Source organism: Tinamus guttatus, unplaced genomic scaffold (assembly GCF_059628265.1).
Source record: "Tinamus guttatus ecotype Peru unplaced genomic scaffold, ASM5962826v1 Tinamus_guttatus_pri_ptg000045l, whole genome shotgun sequence".
NCBI lineage: Eukaryota > Metazoa > Chordata > Aves > Tinamiformes > Tinamidae > Tinamus > Tinamus guttatus.
This window is the reverse complement of record NW_028288579.1, coordinates 3331097-3356972: the sequence shown is the minus strand read 5'-3', so window position 1 is coordinate 3356972 and position 25876 is coordinate 3331097. Positions and strand designations below refer to the sequence as shown.

At 51.1% G+C, this 25876-nt stretch overlaps 2 protein-coding genes across 2 annotated transcripts in view; one reads left to right on the top strand and one right to left on the bottom strand.

Moving 5' to 3' along the window:
* The window catches only part of ACSF2 (acyl-CoA synthetase family member 2), a 34878-nt gene extending 9674 nt beyond the window's left edge, over window positions 1-25204 (bottom strand). The window contains exons 1-10 of the mRNA XM_088538132.1: window positions 25107-25204; window positions 19536-19731; window positions 17980-18108; window positions 16970-17023; window positions 13953-14071; window positions 13165-13327; window positions 12712-12807; window positions 11422-11570; window positions 11007-11098; window positions 9938-10014 (exon numbers count right to left, since the gene is read on the bottom strand). Coding sequence (XP_088394258.1) covers window positions 9938-10014; window positions 11007-11098; window positions 11422-11570; window positions 12712-12807; window positions 13165-13327; window positions 13953-14071; window positions 16970-17023; window positions 17980-18108; window positions 19536-19731; window positions 25107-25189 — 1158 coding nt within the window. The 5' untranslated portion in view covers window positions 25190-25204. The remainder of the gene's footprint in view (window positions 1-9937; window positions 10015-11006; window positions 11099-11421; window positions 11571-12711; window positions 12808-13164; window positions 13328-13952; window positions 14072-16969; window positions 17024-17979; window positions 18109-19535; window positions 19732-25106) is intronic.
* On the top strand, window positions 558-7936 carry CHAD (chondroadherin). Its single transcript, XM_010216024.2, has 4 exons — window positions 558-1372; window positions 5313-5476; window positions 5649-5794; window positions 7646-7936. The coding sequence occupies exons 1-3, from the start codon at window positions 593-595 to the stop codon at window positions 5788-5790; spliced, it is 1086 nt and encodes a 361-aa protein (XP_010214326.1). The 5' UTR covers window positions 558-592; the 3' UTR covers window positions 5791-5794; window positions 7646-7936.
* Window positions 25205-25876: the final 672 nt, after the last annotated feature.

Sequence of the window (25876 nt, the reverse complement as noted above, 5' to 3'; positions counted from 1 at the left end):
GCCCTTCCCGCTCCCAAGCTCTCCAGGCCCTGCTCAGGACGGAGGCAGAGCCCCAGGAACTGCATCCCGCGGGCGGAGATGCTTCTCCTGGGCCTGGATTTACGCAGAGCCCAGCAGTCTGAGCAAAGCTCCCGCGCGGGCGCCCGGGATGCGCAGCCGCGCTCCCCATTGCAGCATCCCAACACTGCCAGCCTGGGAGCAACGGGCTCTCCCACCCCGCCGATAAACCCGGCATGCTCAGCTCAGCGGGCACTGAGCGACTCTGCACCTCTTCTTCCCGACCGCTGGCCTCCGTGTTGCAGAGAGGAAAAGTACCCCGTGCTCAGCCCCTCTGCAGCGGGGCCGGGCGGGACGGAGGACGCTCCGCTGCCTGGTGCCAAGGGGTTAAGCTCACAGTAAGTTCCCAACGTCGGTTGCTTCCAACTGGCTGCTGCCTGCGGTTTGTGGGAAGGGATTTTGTTTTTTAATAACATTATAAATAGGGCTGTGTTCAGCATGCTGCAAACCCAGTCACTCTCTCTCTCCCAACCATCTCTCTCCTCCTCCTCCTGCTGCTGTTTCCCTTCCTGCCACACTAATTCCAGATCTGACCATGAATCGGTCAGGCTTCTTCCTCAGTGTCCTCAGCCTCCTGGCGTGCCTCGCCTCCGTCCTGCAGGCATGTCCCCCGAGCTGCCACTGCCACGGCGGGGACCTGCAGCACGTCATCTGCGACAACGCCGGGCTGCGCAAGATCCCCAAGGTGCCCGAGCAGACGCGGCTCCTCAACCTGCAGAAGAACAACTTCCCCGTGCTGCCGACCAACGGCTTCCGGGACATGAAGAAGCTGGTGTCCCTCCACCTGCAGGGCTCGCGCATCAAGGAGATCTCAACGGGAGCCTTCCGCGGGCTCAAGAGCCTGGTCTACCTCTATCTCAGCGACAACCAGATCAGCGTCATAAAGTCGGGAGCCTTTGACGACCTGTCTGAGCTCACCTACCTGTACCTGGACCAGAACAAGATCCCAGACTTGCCCAAAGGACTCCTCTCCCCTCTGGTCAACCTGTTTATCCTGCACTTAGGCAGCAATAAAATCCGGGAGCTGAAACCAGGGGCCTTCAACGGTGCTAAAGACCTGCGCTGGCTCTACCTCTCCGACAACTCCCTCACCAACCTCCTGCCTGGGGCACTGGAAGATGTGGAAAACCTCGCTGTCCTCCACCTGGACAAGAACCAGCTGAGCAGCTACCCTGTGAACGCAATGAGCAAGCTGAGGGTGCTGGAGGAACTGAAGCTCTCCCACAACCCCATCGAGGTCATCCCTGACAACGCCTTCCAGTCCTTCGGGCGCTACCTGCAGACCCTCCACCTGGACAACATGAAGCTGCAGAAGGTGAGTCCCCTCTTTGCTTCTGATAAGTAACAGAGGGCTCGATTCCCTTCTTTTCAGAGCCCTCCGTTCCCCGGCCGTTCCCCAGCGGGGGGGATCCAGGCTTCCCCTTGGCCTCACGAGCCAGCTGGCAGCCCCTGTCAGGGCCAAAGCGAGGGGCGAGACGAGGGAGGAACACTCTAGCCTTCAGCTGGGCTGCTTTGTGCAAAACCAAGTTATCTGGGGATCACCAAACTCCTTGGAAAGTGTCGTGTTCCCTCCCGAGCTGCAGGTTATCCAAAAGGTATTTGGGATGCTCCAGGACAATTAGCAACCCTCCAGCATCCCACACACGACACAGGATGAAGCAAGCACGTGCCTTGGACGCAGGGCGCGGAAGGGCACGGCACCCTGCAGAGCTGAACTGTGCTCCCTCAGTTCAGCCTGGGTACCTGGTGCTGCCCAGGAGGGAGCGATTCCTCGCGAGGGCTCAGGAATAGCAGCAGTTTCACTCGCGCCTTTCACACAGGTACGAACCTTCGCCTCCCCCATGCCTTCCCACTCGGCGTGTTATAAAGGAAGGTTTGTTTATTGATGCACTCGCAGAGAAACTCCTGCAGCATCTTACAAAGGGGCCCTGTTCCTACCGGAGAGGAGGAGGGACATGCAGGTATCCTGGCAAAACAGCCCCCTTTTTCCATAAGGAAAAGCGTAAAGCATCACACTCGGAGAGCCACTTGGAAATAGGACCCCTGAAATGCCAGGCAGCAGGGCAGGCATGGAAACAAACACAGGACAAGAAGGGCAGCATTTATGGCAGCCTCATGTCCTACATGTACTGTGCAAGGCTGCAAAAAAAAGGGTGCAGAACAGTTCTCCCTGGGATGATCCTTTGCTAGGAAGTGCAAAACAGACAAAGCACATCCAGGTAAGGCAGGGTAGCAGCTCGAGGCAAAGCCAAACTGACCACGGACAAGCAGTTGCGATGAAAAGGGAATTTCTTAGCAAAGAGGGAGCAGTTCAAAATGCCTCACAGGGTTAAACAGATCACTTGTGAAAAAAAGGAGAGACCTATTGAAAGATGCCAGTAACAGCATGGCATTTTCAATGGGAATGCAGCATCCCAAAATGCCAGGCTCAGAAACTAGAATTACAGCTTGTCCAGGTGGAGAACGACACTAACACTCTAGTACCACCCTGTCCATGTTTGAGCTCTTGTCCATTCTCAGGATTGGAATAGCCAAACTCAACATTTATAACTTTCACAGCGACCACCCAAAAGAAGACCCTCATACAGTGGATATTTAGACATGCTATCACGTCACTTTTGAGAGACTCAGCTTCTAGGCACCTACATCACACACAAGTCAAGAGTTTGCAGTTTAAGTGTGGTACAAGATGTACTTGTGGCTAACCCATGACGCTGGAACGCTCAGAAGTATCCTTAATTCCATTAAAGCAGCCTTTGAAAAACTCGGCCTGTGCAAATCCAGTCTTTGGTAGGAACGATCCAGTCAACTGGAAGACCGTATAAGAACAGAGCTTGATTAGTATCTATTAATCCTTATTCTGCTCACCCTCAAGATTTCTAGCTAGATGCACACGATCCTTTTTGATGGTGTGCATGGCCTCTGCCCAGGCAAGCAGAATACCTTCCTTCCTTGCTAATCTTCTAATCCAAACAACCTCTGGGATCATCACAGTTTGAGGAACTCAGCACAGCACTGTAAGGCAGACAGTTAAGTGTTTCTCTGTAGGAGACAGTGGAAAGGACTCTAAGATCCCAGCGACACTGCAGGGATTTGCATAAGGATTTAAGGACTAAACAGAAAATCAGTTATCACTTCTCCATAGAAACAAAGCCTCCTCTACAGTGACTACCTAGAGATGCCGCCTTTAAGGGCTTTTCTGCAGCCCATTTCCTCCCCTGTATCTCAGAAAGACACCAGTTTACTAGATTAACTCTGACTGAGGTGGCCGTTACAGCTTTAGGGATTATTTATTTTTCCCCAGAACAAAAAGCTCTCATACCTGCTCAGTTTTCTCTTCAAACCTTCAGGAAGCCTTTTATCCAAATGACCTGTAAATCAACTTTGCACTGTTAGATGACAATCATAGGAACAATATGACCTAGTAAATCACTACTGAATACTCCAAATGCTGCTGCTATCTTGATTACAGCTATTTTTCCTTCATAAAAATACAGTCCTTAGCTGTTCCCTGTATGGTTGCAAGATTTTAGAGCTGACCAAGTGCAGAACTATTTCACCTGAAGGTATTCCAGTTTGAAGTCACACTCCTACAGCACAAGAAGAGTTCTTGGGCCATTCTGCACCTCCCAGGCTACACAGTTTCCCCATGCACAGTCCTTCCTGCCCGCATCACAGACTCGTACCGGACACTTACAGGAACACCTCTCAGTGAGCAAGCTGTAAATCAAAAAGAAACACGGAAATTCAGTCCTTGAGAGTTGTAAGTATATCCCTTACTACACACCCACTGCAAAAGAAATTCAGGCATTGCCAGAGAAAGCAAACAACAACAGTAATCCTCCATTTAAATAGTGATTTTCACTTGGGAAATCCCCCAAATTCCTTATAAATACATACGCTGGGAAGACGCACTGCAGCTGTTACCAGCAGATCTTGACTCCTGTCATGAGATCACGGAGGTCAGAAGCTGGGGCAGAAAGTCCTCATCCAAACCAGGCCGTAGCCAGGGTGTCCAGGCTAACACCCTTGCTGCAGAAGTGCCTCAGTCCCCCTGGGCAATGTAAGTAGCCAAGGATAAGACTCATATCTCATTTAAAAGGCAGTAAACCCTACCAAGGTCAGGTCAGACCTGGGCCACAGAGGACAAAACTGCTAACTTTCCAATGGTAATTGTGTGGCACTCTGGAGACTCTTAGAAAAACTATAATCCTATCCAACATTGCCTAATTTGGAAGATCACAAAAGTTCACAGCTGAAAATGTTTCTGCTGTCAAGGTTTTTTAGCCTCAAGAGAGCCTGCACACACCCTGATGGCCATGTCTGCAGTGTGACTGAACGCGTGAGCTTCTGGCCAGAAATGGAAGTGCAGGTCCTTCCTCGGAGGAGTTTCACATAGACCCGGTGGATCTCCTCGCGCTGCTGGCAAAGCGTTCCCCGGCTTCAGAAGGGCAGGAAGGCTTTGCCATGGCCAAGGGAAGCTTGTGCTTTGTCAACAACCCTCCCGCTAACTCATCACATCCAAGGAGGTTTGTGTTGATGCTTTCAAGAGGAAGATTGCCAACCTAAGCAACTATGGCCTAAGAAAAGCTAGATATGAGGCCTAAGGAAGAGAGGGTGGCAAAGTAGGGCTTACAGCTGATCTTTCTTTGCTGCACGGAGCTCCTGTTCTGAGTGCATGAAGCAGAAGAGCTCCCTTAAAGCCCACCTGTTACTTCTGGAAACACCCATCTTGCAGCATACAACCCCAAAATCACAGGGAAAGAGACACTGCAGAGGCCGAGGCGCTGGAGACGGCCTCGCTGTCTCTACCTTGCTCTGGGGCCAAGTGTAACTTTCCGCTCGGAGCCACTGGGCACTGCCAAAGTCCACAGGCCCTTCAGACGCCACAAACACTCCCTCCTTCACCAGGTCCAGCACGGAGAAGCAAGCGGCACTGGGAGGACTTCCAGCCCTGGAAAGGATTATCCCTATAAAATATCCTCATTTAGAAAGGAGAAGCGCGGTTCACAAACAAAGCGGGCTGCCAGGCTCCGCTGCGTTTAGGAACGCGGCTGCAAGGAGCAGCCCTGTGGTGGGCAGCTCCACCAGCCCCATTGCTGCCCCACAGCTCCCCTGGCCGCCTCTCCTCCTTTCGTGCTCTCTGGCTCTCTCCACATCAGTGCTGCTAGCAGTCTCCAGCAGAGGAAGCGAGGTTTTAGCAGGGGTTCTAACATGTACCTTTCCCTGTGAAACCCCGACCCTGTGCGCGCCAGTTTGCAGAGAACGCGTTTGCCGGCGTGACGGCGCTGAAGACGGCGCACCTGGAGAACAACCGCCTGAGCCAGCTGCCGCGCAACTTCCCCTTCGACAAGATGGAGACGCTGACGCTGTCCAGGAACGCCTGGCACTGCAACTGCCAGCTGGCCCATCTGCGCAAGTAAGAGCCCTCCCGCGCGGCCCCTGCTCCTGCGTGGGCTTTCGCGTGGCGGGCGTCCCCCTGGGGCTGCGTGGGCAGGGGCAGCCCCTCCACGTTCCCCTCGGCGCCGGCTCTCCGCGCGGGGCTGTTGCTGGCGCCTCGCGAGCTCGCGCCCCTCTCCGTGCTGCCGCAGGTGGCTCAAGGGCAACCGCACCCGCGCCGACGAGAGCTGCTCCACGCCGGCGCAGTACCGGGGACAGCCCATCCGCGACACCGCCGCGCTCCGCACCTGCAAGCTGCCCACCAAGAGGTCCAAGAAGGGCAGCCGCCACTAAGCACGTAAGGTGGGCGCCGCTTCCAGCAAACCCTGACGTCCCCTACGTTAGCGGGACCGTCTCGGTGACACTGAGGTTTGGGTCCATAGGGTTCACGCGTGGGCCTGCCGAGGCCTTCACTAGGACCGCTCCATCTCCTTGGCAATAATACCATGGAGAGAGGATCTGCCTGAGCAAGTGGGGTGAAGTCAACCCCATAAAACAGTGAGAGACAGGCATTGGGGAGCAAGCAGGGGCACAACTTGGAATTAGGTGTCAAAAAAGGGTGGGTTTGATGCATTCCTATCCTGAGCAGGGATCACACACACTTAATTTTCCAACAGTTTGGAGGTGTTTGGTCTTTGGCCCCTCCTTTAAATCTGGTATAAGCTATAAAGATCCAAACCACCTGCCAAGCCAGAACCCACAGGCCGTCTGCAGAAACCGATGGTTACGGCGTTGTCTCCAAGGAGGGGGCATCGACAGCAGTCCTGGCCAGGAAGAGCTCAGGCCACAGCGCTCCGGACGCGCTCGCGTCCTGGTACAGGTCCTCCCAGGCCTGGCCTGAAATCCAGGGCACGGCACTGCAGGGAAAGCTGGACCCAGGTATCTTCCATAGGGAGCCGTTCCCAGGCCAGCACTTACCTGTCAACAAGTACAAATCCCCATTCAAGACACTCAGGTATTTAAAAACAAGGGCTTGTGCCTCGAATGTCCCAGAGGAGAGAGGTTTGAGACAGTAAATACTATTTGAATAAGGTGTTCTGGGCCAGAAGGCAATGCAGGAGAAAGGGCTGACTCTCCTCTGAGCCATGAACTTGCTGACATCTGTCAGCCCAAACACCAGATGTGCAAGAATATCACACAAACACCCTCAACAGCTGAGAGCTGCTAGGAGTATGAAGTGCAGAACACCGGCTAGAAGAGGCCGCAGCTGTCAGCACTGCAGGCATTTTGGTTTTGCTCCCCATCCCAGCACCAGCGCAGAAGCTCGCATGCATTCCAGAGAGCTCGGGATGAGCCTCCGAGCTTGCGGGCTTGTGCCCACAGGAAAGGTAAAGTGCAATGACCCTGTGTTGCACTGTAGGAACAAGAGTTGTCACAATGCCATTTCCTAATAAAAGGGACTAGACAGAAGCCTGAAGTCCATTTATGGCCATTTGCTCCCCAATTCATTAGGGATATGCATAACAGGATGGAGAAAGTAGATTTATGCCCAAAATGTCAGGGATGATGCCAGCTGCTCTGCTCCTTCCTAAAGCGGTTATTTCTCTTGTAGTGCCAGAGGTTTTATGGACTGGAAATGGAAATACCAGTCGTTCCATACAGGGCGGGTAAAGTTCCGCACTAAGGATGGAAAAAATTCAGTTTTATAAACCACAATACTGAAAATATATTTTATTTACAGTCCTGGCCCTTCTCAATTTTCTTCTCTCCCTGCCTAAACTAAATCCCAATTCACTCTTCCATTATGAAAGTAAAAAAAGAATGTTACCTGGTTTTTGTATAGCACCCACCATGCAACACTCCTAAATAAGCTGACAGTTTTTACTGAAACATTGAACTGTTCATTGTACAAAAGGCAGGGCTGATTACCTTCAGGTGTGTGTACCAAAATGCAGGTATGGAAACCCACTCCAGACACAAGTCTGAGGATGATGAGGTACCTTCAGCCTCTCTGATTTCACTCAGGCATCTCAGAGCCAGGCAGCTTTCTCAGCTGTCAGTTATTGGGATATATATTTTTGGGACTACCAATGATTTGGGTCACTGTTCAGGGACCGCCTTTTAGGTGAAGGTTTGTTTGGAAAAAGCCCTTAAACGCATTAAATGTGAGTTTCTTTCTTCTGTTTATTTTTTTTTTGTTTCCTAGCAGGCCCTGCTATGGCCTGTCCTGGTGACCGGTCACTTCAACCATCAGAAAACTACTGACTTCTTCTGAGTCCTTCCTTAAGCTTCTCCTACCTGTCAGGATACGTTTCTGATATATCCAAACACCTCCAGCCTCCTCCGAATCCCCGCTTCTCTGCTGATTGCAGGATGGAATCCACCTTTTCAATCTTTTTCGACATCTATATATTTTAAAAGAGGCATTTTTAAAAACTAAACTATGCATGACCATACTAAGACAAGCTAACCTAGACAATGCCGGTAAAACACAGTCATCTTTCACAGAGGCAGCCGAACCCACACCCCCGATCAACCACGTTGTCTCTGTCTCTCCCCTTCCAACAGAGTGGAAGTGAGTGGGGAGGTAGGAGCATTCCCCACAGCCCGGCCCCAGCCGCTCAATCCGGAAAGCCCATGGGCTCAACCCATGCAAAGAGCCTCCTCTGCCACCACGGAGAGGATCCCTGCAGGTCAGGGCTGAGCACGATAGCTGAAGCAACGTCCAGGCAGTCCTGAGAGAGCTCCGCGTTCGTTCCGAAAGGGAGCAGTTGCTCTAGGTCAGTTGGAAATCTCTAAGAGAAGCAGTACTGGGAAACCCTGACCCCAAAGCAATCTGAATCGGATTCCCCTCTCACTATGGGGGTCTAGCAAGACGCATAGATGTCCAGGAGGAGGTGTGCACACGTGGCCTTGCCTGGGCACCCCTCCTCCTCTCTGCCCACACTCCAGAGGATGGGGCAGGACGCACCAGGATGACTGTGGTTTATTGTCATGGCTATTACAATACCACAGTTTCAACTTAACTGTGTTTTTTTATCCTAAAGAGTTATATAAATATATATATATTTATTCCTCTGTAACTGACTGTAAATGACCTTTAAGAGGATGAAACCTCCTCTGTCTCCTATATAGAAACCAAATTGTATATTTTCTTATGTACATCTTCTGTATAAAGCTCTTGCTGCAAAGATGAATTCAACAAGTCTCCCTGCGTCTGTCTGACAGCTGGTGTGTCAGAAGTAACGTGAGTGGTGGTACAAATATAGACTTAGTCCTTATCCTATGGGCAGGGTGATTGCTCAGGAGAGAAGAGTTTTATTATTGTGCCTTTTGCAAAGCAGGAATATGCAAGACACCTACTGCTGTCTGGCATATTGGCCACCATAGTAATGGCTGAAGATATTTTGTGGGGCCAAACACAGGCCTGCTATAAGGAGAGGTGGCTGCCACCTGGCTGAATCCAGGGAAAGGTACCAGAGCTGTCCCTGGTGTTTTGAAATCAGCATCAATTGCTTCATGTCTAGGAAAAACCCTGGCTCTCCCCAAGATTGCTCCAGGACAGATGCCCTGGGCTCCCCAAGTCCATTCCAGAGCACAGAGTCATCCTTGGAAACCTCCTGCTACTGGCAAGGTCCAGATCTGCCAACAACAGCAGGCGCAATCTGACTCCTAGCCCTGTGTGTTTATCCACCACAACAGTCTGCTTCCTCAGCATTCCCACCCAGCATGGCACTGAGGCCCAATTCATTTCCTTTAAAGCAAAACAAAAAAAGCCTTTTCTGTCTTCCTCATTCATGCACAGACACACACTCCTGAAGAGTAAAGTCAGACATCAGATGAGCAGGTACCTGTGACACCCCAGCTGTCCACCTCCTACAACATGTGTCACCCCAGTCCCAGGGACCTGCTCACTGGTGTCCTGTCCCCTGGCACATGCAGGACATGCCGAGGCTCATGCGCAGGCCTGAGGGTGCACGGACATGCCACGGAGCACGAGCACACGCTGCAGCGGGGCAGGCCTCCCCCGGAGCTGCAGGGGTGGCTCTTGCCGTGCTCATGCTCAGGGTCTCACATGGAGCGTGCACAAGGGTTAACATCTGCGTGCAATCCAGGGGGTGAGAGAAACCTGCTAGTTCCACAGCAAAACGAGCGTGTGCATCCACTCACACCAAACGGATCAGAAATGCCTCTTCCATAATAATTCATCCTTGCAGCATGTACAGTGAGGAAACAGAAAGGTTTTCAAACTTGGAGACACATCAACAGCAGCTCAGCCTGCAGCACGGAAGGTAACACCTTCCCTCCCTCCTGAGACCCTGCAGCTACCCAGCAGAATCCCAGCTTGTCCTCCCAGCCACGCTCTATCCTCTCACGGCCTCGTGGCCGTGATCCCGTCACCCCTGGCCACTGGAGCTCAGGGGGTGCTTGTCACCATGGCATGCAGAGGCATTTGCAGGGCCTCAGCAGGACAAAATGCAGCAACCAGGGAGGGACTCACCACAATCTCCGGCATGTGCATTTTTGTCATAATCATCTTCATGATTTCAGGGGGAACAGGGGAACCTGCAATGATTCCTGGAAGGAAGAGAGAAAGAATTGTCTTGGAGACCATCTCTCCAGAGGAGCACTTCTTCAGGAGGTTCTGTGCTCCCACATCTAAATGCTGGCAAGACCTTTGGGATACACTGGTTCCTGTCGAAATACTCTATTTTTATGGATGTGGGCCCTAGTTATTCTAGAAACAAACACTGCAGCAGTAAGGCCAGTTTGCCTGTATGAATCAAGGGCTGGCAGAGTTCACTTGTGAGGAAAATAAACTCTATAGCGCAACCTCAGTGCAAGCTGTGGTTCCAGAAAAGGAAAGATTCAGAGCAGAAACAGGCAAAACTCCTACAGGACAAAAACACTCCCATAGACCATGACAAAAGTAAGAAGCTTTCTTCCTGCCTTGAGGAGACCAGGCCTTCAGGGAGAGGGCAGATCACATTTTCCCCTGTTCAAATATGTCCTAGGAAGGCAGTGAGTGCTACATATGCTTTTCTGCGGAATGAGGCAAGACAGGATCATTTCCCACATAACAGAGACGATCCAATATCTGCCTATGTGCCTCTCTGTGCTCCAGCACCATCTTTTCTAGGTGTTGCAGTTGCCTCTAAAGGGCAGCACAGGGGATCTCCCTGCTTCAGTTGCTGTGCTCAGCTGTCTCTGAGGCCGTCCACGATAAGAGAAGCCCCACGTTTTCCACTGCAATCCATATGAGTGTTTTTAGAAAGGGGCAGGACGCTCCAGGTCAGGGTCCCCAGCTGCCCAGCTCTGCCGCAGGCTCTGGGCAGCCCCTATAGCACACGTACGTGCCTGCTGCCGCACGGCGGCGGCTGCTGGTATCGGAGCGCTGCAGCCTCCGTTGCAAACAAACCAGAAGGCTCCTTCCCTTAGGGGAGTGCTAAAAACATGGAATTCAAAGTTTAAGGCATAAACAACCCCCTGGTGACCTCCCTCCCGGAGGGGAGCCAGCAATCCCCAATTTCTCAGCGTTTTGCTCTTTCCCTTTGGGGTGTCAGGCTTACCTCCCCGCAGGGACGACAAGTCGTAGGAGTTGAAGTCTGGCTGGGAGAGCATATCTATAAACATGGTTGGAGTGCCATACAGAAAGGAGCATCTTAAGGAAGGGAAAAGACAAAGTGAAGAGTTAGAGCTTGGCATAGAAGTGACTTAATGCCTCACTTCTCACTGCAGCTGGTGCCACCGAGACGGTGGCACAGAGGAGGGGCAGCAGACGTGTTGTGCATCACTGTCTGTGCTTGCACAGACAATGGCAGCACCTGTGTTTTACAAGGTGCATGTGGAGCACACGTGCCCCAGACAACACGCGTGTGCCGCAGCGGGAGGGAAGAGGACGCGAGCAGTGCTCAGGCACCAGAGACATGGTGGCACCACCAGGCAATGCCAAACTCTTCTACAGCAAAAGGCACAAAAACTCACTTCTCTCTCGACACTGCCTCCAGTGCAGCCTTTCCCTCGAAGCTGGGAGATGAGAAGATGCAGCAGGAGCCATGCAGGGCGGTCACCATGCAGCCTCCCACAGAGCCCAGGCAGTGGTAGAGGGGAGCGGGGATGCCGATCCGATAGTCCTGGTACGAAGGCGAACAGAGACGTCAGCGAGGAACGAGACCTTCCCGCCTGTGCTCAGCACACCCACAGCTGGAGCATGCGGCTCCGAACACAGGAACCGCTTCATTTACAACTTGCTGGAAATTTAACGTTCATCTTTGCTCCCCTTAGGTGGGAACACTACTGCTGGCAGTTCTTGCATTCCATAAAAACTGCTTAGAAAGTTTTTCATGTCAAAATTTCATTCTGGAATTCTGCAGTGTCATTTACATGTTGGACTTTTCAGTCTGATTTTACTTCCACATTATTTCATGACATGCCAGAAGAGCTGCACTGCTACAACAGGTATCAAATATACACCATGCAAGGTCTGACACATGCTTATAATATTATTTTGTTTTTTAAAAAACGCTAAAGGCTCTGAAGACTGATTGAAACAAGCCATGTTCTTTTCTGGATCAAAGCAATTGTGTTACAATAAACTACTTTGGAACTTCAAAGGGAAATATTTGCCCTTAATGATTTTTAAAAGGAACTGGAAATAGAAAACGTCAGCAACTAGGTCGTACGTATCCTGATAAGATTAATGAGACTGCATACATGACATGAAATGAACTTATGCAAAACAGATTTTACAAGCTCATTCAACAGAATTCAAAGCTAACCTTTACAGTCTCATAACTGTCTGAAATGAACAGTCACCAAAATGGAAAGTGATTCACAATCTTGTTTCCCACAAAATGGTAACATAAATATGTTTTTATTCATTTATTTATAACACTTCAATTTCAGTAAAAATAAAAAAACACCATGAAGGAAGAACACAGAGAAACTTTTGGACTGTATGCCCTTCCGTTCTTAAGCTATGCCCGTGTTCATCTGAGGAAATTTGCTACCTGCAAAGCTCAAGCTGTTTGTTACAAAAAGAAAAAAGAAACAAAAACAAACATACAAAAAACCCCACCAGCAACACCAAAAGTGAACAAACCCAAGCTGAGGAGAATTTCTGTTTCTCTGTATCCACACGGTTGCTCTTTAATGCACTCCTATCCCTCCATAGCACCTGCAGCCAAACGCCCGGCCTCCCCGCGCCAGCCCTCCCCACATCCCTGCTCTCCCCGGAGCGCCGACGCAGCCCCACGTTCCCACCGGAACACCCACCTGCTCCGAGACGCCCAGCCTCATGCCGATCAGGTTCGCATTATTCACGATGTTTCTGTGAGAGAGGGTGGCTCCTTTTGGGCTTCCCGTTGTCCCCTGGAACACGAACATACAATATAGCTGAGTAGATAATACCATCCATTCAGAGCATGAGGCACGGGGTTCTTTGGCACAATTTCCCAGGCAAAGATTCTGATGATCTTGCACTTTATTCTCCATTCAGACTTGGGAATCTTCATCTTTTTTTATTCCCCCTCCACGTGACACCCTTTACCTTCATTTGCCCTTGGCAACGAATGGCAGATGTAAGGGACAAGTCCTAAAACACTTTCTCCACCCTACACCAGAGGTCTGAAATTAAATGGAACCAAGATTGGTCTCAGGAGGCAGAAGGCAAAGGGATGCTCTGCACCAATGCTGAGGGAGCCAAGCCCAAGGCCCAGGAGCACCTACTGAAGTGAACTGGATGTTGATGGGCTCGTGGCAGGACAGGGTCTGCTGCAGGGCTCTTAGCTGCTTCATATGGCTGCTGTCCCCAGCCTGCATCACCTCGCTCATGTGGAAGGTGCCAGGCAGCCTGGAGTCCACCATAATGACAATGGATAAGTCGGGCAGCCTGGTAAAAAGAAAAACATGGACAGCGATAAAAGTTCAAGCAGTGAACTGCCTGGCCAGCTGTGTGCTGGTCAGGAACACCTCTGGGGCTGCAAACCTGTTCTCCTCAGATGAAACCCAACTACCTAACACAACAAAAAGCAGATTCGCGCAAGGCACAAACATCCAAGGATTCCTCTTACATCTATCCTCAAATCCAGAATCCCTGTTACAGGGGAGGAATCTGGAATTACATCCAAAACGTTCAGCTGAGCTGAACGCCCATGAAGGCCCCTTTGATTGATGGCTAAATCCCAAGCGACGCCCAGACGTATCAGGCAGCAGCTGGGATCTGTGCTGCAGGAGCAGGAGGGGCTGGGATCACCAGAGCTCGAGGAAGTGCATGGGCACTGCCCAATACAGCATCTGCGCTGGATCCTGGGCCTGGGGAGCAGTTACACACACCCTTCTCAGCCCTAGGTCCACAAAGGGACTGCAAGCTTCCCTTGCCAGGGAAAAAGATCCTAAATACAGAGGGATCTGCCAGGGTCCCTCCTCCGCTAGGGACCTGCGATAGGCACCAAGGGGACCCAAGGCAGGACCCAGCCAGGAGATCAGTGAAAAGAGGACACATGTTCCTAACTCACCTTTTGCTCTTTATTCCCCCTGGGCTGGATTTCTCTAGCTCGGGACATGTCTGCTTTAGGATATCATAGTATTTCTGTGTTTTAAATTGTGTGGGAAACATCAGCGCCTTACAGCCGACCTGCGAAGGGAGATAGAAATTCATCAGCAGTCACACGGGGTTTGTGCTCGGAGCAGCCTCGAGCACTGGCGCTCATGCCATGCTGGCACAGGAAGGCAAACATTTCATGGGAATTTTCCCGAGACCCGTGTCCGTGAACTTGTGATGCAATGGCCTCTCTCCAGGCTAATCTTTCTAACGCCTCCCCTGCAGGAGCCACAGCGCACAGCCATTCAGACAGCCCCAGTGCTAACACAAAGGCCAGGCAGAAAAAAAATACGTGAAGAAGTTTCTAATTTGAATTATCTGAAATGAGAATGTTTGCGGAACCTCAGCCAAATGAGGAAACCTAAAGCCTGCCTCTCATGACAAGCCAAGCCTTTTTATTTATTTATTTAAGTACAACTTTCTAAGCTTTTTCAACCTCTTCCAAGAGTTTTAGCAATTCTGAAAAGTAAAACATTTTTCATTCAACTATTCATTTACATAACACTGAAACAAAGCATGCTAATTATTCCAAAGGCTTCTTTAGACTTCTCAGCAGAGCTGATATGCTGAATTTGATCCAGATTTGCAAATTGCTTTCATCGTCTAAAAGTGCATTCTTGTCATATAAACTATTTACAGAAATGAGTCACTCATTCGTTTTCTTCATTTTCCCAAGGTCCGTGAAATAAGAAGACTAAGGCTACAACAGTAAATTATTTCTAAGTATCCTCTGGGGTTTGTCAGGAGGGAAGACAAACATTTGCTTTGTTTACTGGAACCATCTGCCAGAAACTCTGGAGAATATGTCAGTTCTGGGATATCTGGGGCGTTAACTTCTCACTGTTAGTCACTTCAGACTCTGATTCCATTCAACTAGCGTTGCAAAACAGATGCTGTCTGAGGAGAGGAGTTTGCTGGGCAGATGTTGCATGAGAAACGGTTCTCTAACCAGGCATTTTCTACGTGGTGCCAACCTGATTGGCAATAGACCCTTCTTCAAAGGACCTGTAATACAAAAGCCACGATGTGTTTGCTGATGCAAAGGCCTGGAAATACAACAGCAGGAATAGAGGAATGAGTATTGAGGATTTGGTGCTGTGTGTAGCAGAGGGAGGGAGGCTGCTGCTGGGAGCCCGGGGTTGGCCGGGCTGGCAGGTCCAGCAGGCACAGCCTGAAAGCCCGCAGGGTTTTAGTTGTGCAATAAGGAAATACGATCACCTGAGAAGAAGGGATGAGATAAAAACAGAGACCCCAGTGCCAAAGCTACAAGGTAATTCAAGAATACCAAGGAGCAAGCGTGGAGAAGGCATGTGCAATTCCCAAGGAACCTGAAGCACATTCAGCCCTTGACTCATACCCTATCAGTAAGCAGGAGCTTTGCTGGGATTACCCTACATTTATACCAGAGCACAAAACCAGAGAAAAAAATCTGTCATAAAAACAGGGAAATCAAAACAAAAGCCAAGTCTCACTGGAAGAAAAGCCACCTACTGTTGTCTCAAGAGTGACGTACCAAACGAAAGTCATGAATAGAGACAGGAAAGCTTGTATTCCAAACACAAACAGCAAGTACCATGTCAACATGAAAACTGTCCTTTGCCAGCTATTCTAGGAACAGGTGGACGTCACCATTTCATTTTGACTGTGGGATATCTGAGCCTTATCCACCTTGTATGAGAAGCAGGGAGACACCACGGTGGGAAGTGAAAGCACTTTTGGTTTTAATGCATGGAGATAGGAAGGACAATGGGGAGACTGCCAGAAGAGAATCAAATGAAGGGTGAAATGGGAGTTCAAACTGCAGCCCAACAAGCAAGTTCCAGAGGCCCTGATGCAAGAGAAAAATCTCTCTCAGTTGCTAGAAACTTTCCATTTCTGTCTAACTAAAGCACAAATAAGGATGGTGCTGAAGGACCCAGAAGCAGTTCCAGCTCTTCAATATTAACTTTTGATTTAAAGCAGAGCAACCAGACAAGCCTCTTAACGACTAAAAATTAATCCTGGGGCTAAGTGTTTAGTTGCCTGAATTCACCATTACTGGGGCTAAAAATTCTGCCCCAGTTCCAATTGATCTGTGCTCTGCACATTGCCACTGAACCCAGAAACCCAGGCAGGTATATGGGAGCGACACACGCAGTATTGATCAGACAGCAGCAAGATGTCAAACAGTGGCAAAAACCTAGGACTGGTGCCAGGCCAGCAAAACCTAGGACGTATCTGGGGAGGAGAAATCTAGCTGCCAGTACGGTGGCACTTTGAGCCTTCCTCCTTTCCATTTTCAGGAGTAAAACTGAAGATTGTGATTTCTGCTCCAGACTTCAGGGAAGGCAGCATGGCCTGGCCTGGCTCTTGCAGGCAGCAGCTGCTCGTGGTCTCGCTCCAGAACAGACTGATATGGCCAGAGGCTGGTTATGAGTATGGACAAGTTAGAACTGATCTAAAATAGATGTTGCCCTGAGTGATTGTAGTCATACTGTTCTCCTACATCGTCTCTGCTGTCCTGGCCATCACCCTCTTGGGTAGATGTTTAGCTCCTGTACTTTCCTCTTCCCCAAGTAAATGATTACTGGCAGGTATGATTATTATTGGCATAATATTGGCAGTAAATGATTTTTGGCAGAGAGCAGAAGAACATGAAGGATTAAGCCTCTCTGTCAAGTGGCAGAGTGGCAGCCATTGGAAATGGCACCAAAAGTGACCACTGAAGTGGTCACTTCTTCTCACACTTGGTCACTGGGCGGTGGTGCTCCCTTTATATGGCCACCACCAGTCCTTGTTCTCCAGCCAGCTCTCCTCACTCCCTGTGATGTGCCCAAGTGTTTAAGCAGGAGTTCATCTCTATCATGCCCCAACTATCCTCTGCCTTTAGCAGACTGCTGCTTTTCAGGGTTCTCATAATGAATCAAGTTGCATAAACAGAGCCATACAAACCTTCCTGATCACAAACTCCAGCTCAGCAGCCTGATACGCTGGATTCACAGATACCTGAACAGAGAGAAAACAGAGGGTTAATCAGAGTTAATGCTGCCTTGAAAAGACTCTTCACCAACACATACTGCAAGATAAGTCCTCCCCGGAATGAGCTGCATTAAAAACCTCTCTCCATGTCTGACATGCAGAACTAAGAGGTCACCACCACAAGAAATATTTGCTAAATACCATTAAAAAAAAGGGAAGAGATTTGCATGAGACAAAGACCTGCAAGAAAGATGAGAAGAGAAACCAAGTCTCCTTTTTCCAAGGCAGACATTCAATCTGTGAAACCAAAGACACCCAGAACTCAAGGGCAAGCTAGATTTCCTAATGGAAAACAAGCAAAATACCGGCTCCCCCAGTGCAGCTCTCAGCAGAAGCAGTTTTGGTCCCAGGGGCTGAGTTACACAATCAGCTTTACATGGAGCCAGGCACATCCACTCTATCTATCAATGTTTCTTATCGGACATCAAGATGAAAAATGATTAAGAAAATATCCTGGAAGATAAAGCAGACTCCTACCCACAGGGCGCTGTCTAAACAAGAGACATTTCACTGAGTTGCCAGGTGATATTATCACAGGAAAATGGCTTTTCGGCATATGCAGCTTGAAGCAGATTATTAAATGAGCATTTTGCATCACAAAGCAATTGAGATCAGCATGTTACGTAAAAATGGCCGTAGCCTGTAGGCTAAGATTTGTCATCAGTGGCTGAAGACATTTCACAGCAACCAATTTCTTGCTGCTCCTTCATCTCAGCTCTGTCTCTGCTTTCCTAGGTACTGCAGGATGAAGACTCGAAGGGCTACACAAGTCTTGCTTAAATATTGACTTCAGAAACATTTTGCTCAAACACAGTCAAAAAAAAATCATTCTTCAAAATCTCCATTTATATCTTTGCTTACATAGAATCATTTCCCAACCTACAGCTAAAGACCCGCACACTCGGATGCGGCAGGTTCCTTACCAGGATGATTCCTGCCTGAGCAGTGGCAAACTGCATGAGAACCCACTCGTATCTGTTAGGACACCACACTCCCAGGCGGTCTCCTTTCTTCAGGCCGAGAGCCAGAAGTCCAGCTGCTGCCTGGTCTACCTGTAAAACACAGGACAAGTGCCTGGGGCTTGGTAGGAAGCTCACGAACAGGGGGTCATCGGGGGATAGACATTTTCAGCAATACTTTCGGGGAGAAAAATATAATCTTAACAAGTGAAACCAGGCTGAATGTACCTCTACAGCACAGTGTTGGCTTATTGCTGCACCAAGATCGTTTTTCTGAAGAACAGGGTTTCTGAGTGTCAGAACAGACTGGTCTCTATTCAGCAAGTTGAATAAAAGTAGCAAATTCAGAACCATAAAGAAAAGCAGGAAGGAATCATGATAGGCAAATACCTACAAGCATTTGCAAATAAATTATTGTCCAATGAAGGGCTATTTAACGTCTTCCTTTTCATTAAACTCGAAATAGGACTAAGCCTTATTTGTGTCTTTGGCCTATGTACAGAGACAAGTTTGCCTCCATTCTGCAAATATTGCAGAGTTCTGAAACATCGCAGATGAAGGGAATAGTAGGAAAAGATTTTTGACCAATACAGATTTGGGTTCCTATCCTCATGAATTTGAATTCAGCCACTACATTGGGATCACTATTTTATTTTGCAAGATGCAAGATTTTGCATGTGTGTGCACATGTATAAATTCCAAGGTTTTCAGAATGGTTCTTACATCTTCTCATCATTTTGTCAAATGAATTTATGAAATTATCATTATGAAATCTACCTTGTAGGAGATATGAGTTCCAGCTTAGTTCTGAGTTATAGTTTACTTTTTAAATTATGGTGGACTTTGTTAGTTTTATCTATCTACATGGATTTAAACAAAACACTAGTAAATCTAAAAACAAACAAAACAAACGAAAAAACCCACAAACCAATTCTACCTATTCAAGATCATATTGTGTATTAATGGAAGCTTTCCATCTGTTTTCTTTGAAACATTGTTCCTCCATTCAGAATACACATATATGCGTTTCTACACGCATACAGACAGACATACGCATGGATATACCCACAGATTTGTGTATTCTCCTTTGGGATCAAATCCATGACTTCATTTACAGTTTCACTTGCACTAGAACTAGAAAGCTCTACATACTTGGGTCCCATCAGAGTCTTCACTAATACAAGAGCTAGAGCTGAGTCAAGCTGAAAAAAACCACAACTCCGCTCTTACAAAATTATCACCAGCATCTGAATTATTAAGTATGAAAGTTCGACCTGCGATATACAGCAAGCACTTTGCAAATACTCTGTCTCCTGCTGACTTTGCAATCATGAGGAAGACAAGCACGGCCACACCCAGATGTTCACTGGAGGTGCTCAGAACCAGGACGAGAGTCCAGGCAGGAGGAGCCTAGCTGCTTGCTCGGCTGACTGCTGAATTCCCTTTGGACTCCTCGGCTCTGCCTGCCACTGCTGTTACCTCTTGGCATGCAGTATCTGACAAGCAAACTCGGCACTCACTTCCTCTTTGAATTGAGCAAATGTTTTCCGAACCCCGTCCCGGCAGAACACCAAGGCATCGCGGTCAGGAAACCGCTGGACCGTCTCATCCAGGCACTGGCCCACAGTTTTGGTGAGGAGAGGAATGTCTAAGGTGCCTTGGACATAGCTGCTGGTCACTCGATGGGCCGTAGAGGAGATCCTGGTGTGCAGCGCACTGTAAAAGAGAAGAAGCAGCTGTGAGACAGATGCCAGAAGGGATCTCTGCTGCCCCAGACCCATTCCTCAGGTGACCATCCTACTTTATGTTGACTGCTTATTTAGGGCGCCATCCTATCTTACCTTAATGACGTCCGCATTGCCCAGCAGCGCAGGCGGCCCCAGCGGGCGGCAGCTCTCCCCAACTCCCTCCAAGCCCAAGGGCTGCTCGCTGGGGCTAAAGGAGACACACCAGCCCCGGGGGCCAGGCAAGACCTCCAAAATTTCTAGCTGTTTGCAAAGATCTGGGAGACCGCAATGGTTCCTCACCCTTCTTCAGGGCTACAAGGTGCAGATAGCTTGGAAAGTACACAATAAAAGTGCTTTTTTAGGGAAACTCCCCAGTTCTCTGCACTGAAAAGATTAGACGACTGGGACACAGGAAAAGAAAGTTAAAATAAAGCCAGAGTTCTGGCATTTTATCTGTCTCTAAATAGGCTTGCAGGGAATAGGAGGTTCTAATCTCGCAGAGTAAAAGCTGTTAAGAGAGAGTTCAAAGCTGAGCTGCAATTGAGACGCACTTGCAGGGTAATGGCCTGCGTATACAACACTGAGTGTGCACTGCATGCTTCACTGGCTCTAAGTTAGAGCACAAGGAGTTTATAGCACCGAAGACAGCAACAGTAAAACTAGGAGCTACCAGAGAGATGGGAGACAGAAGTGCAGAGCCAGCAAAGCAGGGTTGCAAGGTGGAGGAGGAGACACGTTGAGGCACTACGGAGGGAGCAAAGCAGGGCATTTCAGGAGGCAGAAATGGCACCACGGGAGTGCTTGGAAGGAGTTAAAAGAAATTATGTGTAAGGCCAAACTGGGGGGAAACCGACATGGTCAGAAGAGCAAGGCTAGGATGTGCGCAGGGCAGTGGGGAGAGCACTTTAAAATCACTGAAGCTTTCACTCAAGTCGGATCACCGGGTATCCCGCTCAGTGGAGGGGCTGCAGCCTCCCGGCGCTCCGAGGGCTGCGGTTCTTCTCCCGGGTTGCTCTCTTGGCTCGTGCTGCCCCATTCGGACAGGCCAGCGCTGCCGGACTGCAGCCCTCTGCCTGCTCCCTGCTTTCCTCCACACCCGCAGCTTCTCCCATCTTCCCCTAAGAACGGACCAGGATTAAGCATCACCTGTGAGCTGCGTTTGCTCCGAACACGACTTAGCACGTGCAGAACCACGGTACGACAGAGCGGGATCCAAGATCCCACGGCAACAAACCAGCCCAGCCTGAACTCCAGTTTTCTCCCATTCATTATGGGATTAATATTCTGCAAAGTCTTTGTGACAAGTACCACAAAAGATTAGCTCTCCTGCCAATGAGAAACAGAAATTAGCATCAAGTTGCTTCCTGCTCTAAAGGGCCAAGTTCTGCCTTGTGATAACCAGAGAGCAAGTTTTCACCTGCTGAGAGGGAGTTTTCCTGGAAGAGCTGTGCCGATGACCCACCTTCTTTCCCTGCTCCTTTTCAGCAGATGGTGGAGGGCTGTGTGACTCCCACTCCTTCTATTTGTGCAGTCACTTATTATATCAGTCTGGGAGGGTAATTTACACCGAGTATTGCCAGAGAGGGAGGAGGAGAGAGCACAAAAACATGGATTTTAAACAGAATTATCTTTTATTGTTTGAAAGTTTCTGGGCAAGGCACGTAAATAAACTTGGAGATGAAACAACATTCTGCAGAAAAGCCTTTTTACAATGGTTGAAAAATCTCTTCCTAACCCAAGGGCAGGCAAAGCCCCGAAAACCAGCGCAGTCCTGCACTGCTGGAAACCGCGGGCAGACAGCGGCCGGCAGGGGCTGGGAGGGGGCTCTGGAGAAGCCGTTGCGGCCGCTGACGCTGGCACCGGCGCGCGGCAGGCGAGGGACAGGCAACGCCGCCAGCCCCGCCAAGGCGCCTGGCAGAGCGGTGACGCTCACCCCCGAGGAAAAGGCCAAGCCACCACGTTCAGCGCAAGCAGAATACGGCCCAAATCCTGCATATTTCTCCCCATCAACCAACTTGAGAAGAAAGAAAAAAAGTCTCCGCTTCCTCCCACGCCGAGTTCATTACAGGGCTTGAGAAGGAAAGGCTGGAGCCGCCAGGCAGCAACTGCTGAGCTAGTTGCACAAGAGCCACTTTCCCCAAGCGCCGCTCTTGGGGTCACCGAGGGCTGAGCAGCCTCAGCCCTTGGCTGCCTGAGCAGCAAGGAAACATTTTGTGTCCCGCACAGCCCCTCTGGGGACTCGGGCCCAACGGAACCGCAGCTAATGGGTCAAAAATTTGGTCTGGCACAATTCTCCAGCACGTGGCTGCCCAAAAAGCAAGAGGAGACTGGAGAGGGGAAGAAAAAAATGCGATAAAATTAAATCTTCCCCCAGCCCCCCCAGGCCACTGCTCTCTGCCAGCATCCTGCCGTTAATCTTCTGTCTCAAGAGGCACTTGCACAACCACCCGCGGCCACTGCCGAAGCAAGGGGCGATACTCGACGTGGTCACCACTCGGCAGAGCGGCCAGACCGTTCGTGCTTTCTAGGGCTACTCTCTCATGGTTTCCAGCCCTGAGGAGCCAAAGGGCTTCACTGACCTCAGAGGAGCTTGAGGGCAGGAGGGCTTTTCCTTGGACAACACAAGGGACCCTCACATGGTCCCAAGCGAAGTCTGTCACGCAGATGAGTCTAAGGGCTCGATCCTCACTCAGCACATGCAAATCCACAGCCCAGGGACAGATCTGCCTCCTGTCTTTGTGGCCCTGGCATCCTCCCTATCCTCATATATGGGGATGAAAGAACAGCAAAACATTTCTTTAAGAAGCCCCGTGACGCTGCACTCCAACACCTCTCTGAAAGGACTGATAGCTCCCCCTTGCACAAGAACATACATGGGTTATTTCAAAAGCCCCAAGTGTTCACACCTCTAAATGAGGACACCAGCACCTTTGAAATGAGGGCCCAGGACAGCTTCTGCACTAACTCTTTGCAAAGTGCTTGCGCAAACGGTTTCTTCAAGTACATTAAGCAGCAGAACTCACAGCTGTCCTCCAACTAAACCTCCCCAAATTCTAGACTTGTGATACAGAAAGTGTGTGGTTGCTGAACCACATGCAAACACATTTTCTAGCCATGGTAAAAACCTAAGTTTCACCGGAGCAGCCAGTGTAACTGAACAGAGAAACACCAGAGAGCTGGGGAAAACAAAAGCAACTCCCTGCTGGTCTCCAGAGAAAGGAAGGCAGCGGAATCCTCAGGGGCCCAGGAACTGCTCCTGCCTGATGGGGACAAGCAGAAAGCACCAGACTTGTAACAGGCACTTTTGAATAACCCCAGGAACTGTGCATATTTATCTCTGAATAGCCTCAGCTACCCCTGTATACGAGTTGATTTAAGATAGCCAGCTTTATTTTCAACCTTTCCTTTTGCATTTATCACTATAGAAAGGAGAAAAGCGCAGGGCAGTGCCCCAGGCTGCTGGGAATGGGAGGCATCACCGTAACCTGCTGTGCCCCTACAGCAAGGGCACAGGGAGGCTCCTGTTTGGCAGCTCCGGAGGACACTGACCTGACCTGTGCCCCCTTCACGTGTGCACAAGGGCCTTCCCACCCACGGCTTGGGAAGGAGCCTGCCTACAAAATTCCCTTCCGGAGAAGCTCGCAGACTCCTCAAGCAGCTCCCTTTGCTCAGGGAAGTCTACCCAGCCCTCATCCCCCTAAAGCAACAAGACTGGGGTCTTTCCTACAACACAACTGCAGTAAAAGGGTGGCAGGAACTAACCCTGCTCAGCCCTATCCCTGTCTTTTCTTTACTCTTTAAAGCAACTCTTGATAGTAAAGGGTTAACCTGATTTTCATTACAATACATATATTTAGCTTTGGTTTGAGGAAGTGGTAGATTTCCCAGAGCTTTACCAGAGCTTTCAGATGCTGGATTTCCCTAAATTTGGGGTTTTTTCCACTATGCCCTTTTCCCTTCTGCACTCCTCCTGCCAAAAGGAGGAGCCACTTGCTGCTAAGAGGGGAGTTTAAGAAACTTTTTAGTAATAAAAAGAGCAAGAGTTTTTAAACCATCCCTCCTCCCTTCCACTCCTTCATCTATTTGATTTTTTAATGTAAATTAAAATTCTATGTTTCTGCTCCTCAATTTCTTACAATTCTGGGCTGGAGTCTAAACCAAACCAGATTTAACATTTCTTGATACAATTCCATAAGAACAGATTTGGAGCCTGCAATCTGGGTTCCACATGAGCACCAACTACCGCACTCCTCATCTCAACCCTGGCACCCAGACGCTGCCTACGGAAAAGAGGATTTGCTCCTTACAGGGTTTGCCGAGTTGCTCCCTGGAAACCATACATGGAGCCATCCTGGAACGCCAGTTAATCCTCCAAAATCACATTTTTCTCCTAAGGTCCTTACCCGCCAGCATCTCCCAAACGGCTGTGTTGGAAAAGCCAAGGCAAACCGCTGGACGCATCCCCCGAGCTCCGCAGAGCTGCTCCAGCCCAGGGCCCCGCGTCGCCCCGGGAGGCTCTGCACGGCGGGGACAGTGACGCTGCCAGACGAGCGCGAGCTCGAGCGGCAAAGGCGCGCGGGAAAGCAATGCACCACGTCCTGGATGACCACGGCGGGGACCGAGCTGTCCCGCACGGGGAGGCCAGCCCAGGGCGCACGTTCGTATCCCCTCTGTGCGATGCACGGGAATTGTCCCTGGTGCTGGGCCCTGTCCTAGCAGGCCGGAGGGCAGGGCGAGGGATGCAGCCTGTCTCCTGCCACCTGGGAGGGATTTTATGGGAGCCAAGGAGCAGCAACACGTGCAAGGAGCAGAGCGCACGCGCTGGCTTTGTCCTCTTTGCAAGGGGCACCCAGCTCACCATACACCCATAGGCCACCATCCTCACCCACAGGCCCGTGTCTCCTGTCCCTACGGCACAGCCTCTGTTCCCCATAGCCCTCCAACCCCTGCCCCAAAATCCTCTATCTCCCTTTCCCCTGGCCTCTACCCACATAGTCCCCCAGCTCGCACAGCCTGCGCTCCCTACAGCCTCCACCCGCCACGCACAGCCTCTGCCCCCTGCTCCTGCAGCCTCTGCTCCTGAGCTCCAGGCGCGTCACCCTCGGCCCCCATCCCGCCACACACAGTCCCCATTCCACAGGGTGTCCCACAGCGCTCCCGCGGCCCCCGCAGCCCCGTGTCCCATTGCAGAGGGCTCCGCTCCCGCAGCTCCCCGGGCTCCCGTGTCCCAGCACAGAGGGCTCCGCTCCCGCAGCCCCCCGGCTCCCGCAGCCCCCCGGGCTCCCGCAGCCCCCCCGGGCTCCCGCAGCCCCCCCGGGCTCCCGCAGCCCCCCCGGCTCCCGCCCGCAGCCCCCCTGGCGCTACCTGCCGTGCCGGGGGCCCCGCGCCCCGCGCGGCGGCAGCAGCGGGCGGCGGAGCAGCGGGAGCAGCCGCGCGGCGGCGGCCATGGGAGCGGCGAGCGCGGCGGACCCGAGCGCGCGCGACCCCGCGCCGCCCTATACGGCCCGGGGCGGCGGCGGGGCGGAGCCTCCGCCGCGGGGCTGCGCGGCCCCGGCCCCGGCCGGCACGGAGCGGCGGCTCGGGCTCCCCGGCCCGGCCTCGGCCGCCGGGAGCCTCTGCTTCCCCCGCTCCTCGCTGCGGGATGCCCGAGCCCTGCGAATCGCTAACTCGCTTCTATCGCTGCCGCTCTATCGCTGACCGCCTCAAAGGCGGCCCCCCTGCCCGTGTCCCGCTCCGGAGCGGGGCCCGCGGAGCTCCTCCCGGGGACGAGCGCCCCGCGGCCGGGCACGGCGGCAGCGGAGCCCGCAGCAGCCCCGCGGCGCTCGGCTCTCCCGGCAGCCTCAACGCGGCGGCGCCCGCACCGAGGGGCAGCGGCGGCGCTCGCGGCGCGAAACCACGGGCGCCGTTTCAGGGCATCGCCCGCAACCACGGCAGAAAGCTACTGAATCCTCGGGAAAAGGCTGGCGCGGCCGCTGGATGCCGGAAAACTGCCTACACCTTGTAAACACCACACTGCCATTAACCGAGGAGCACGGCCTGGAATGCTGGCTGTCCCCGGCTCCAGGCTGACCTGCACAGTGGCCTCTGGCTCCGCATTTTGCAGCTCTGCTGATTTTTCTCCCATCTGCCTGGAC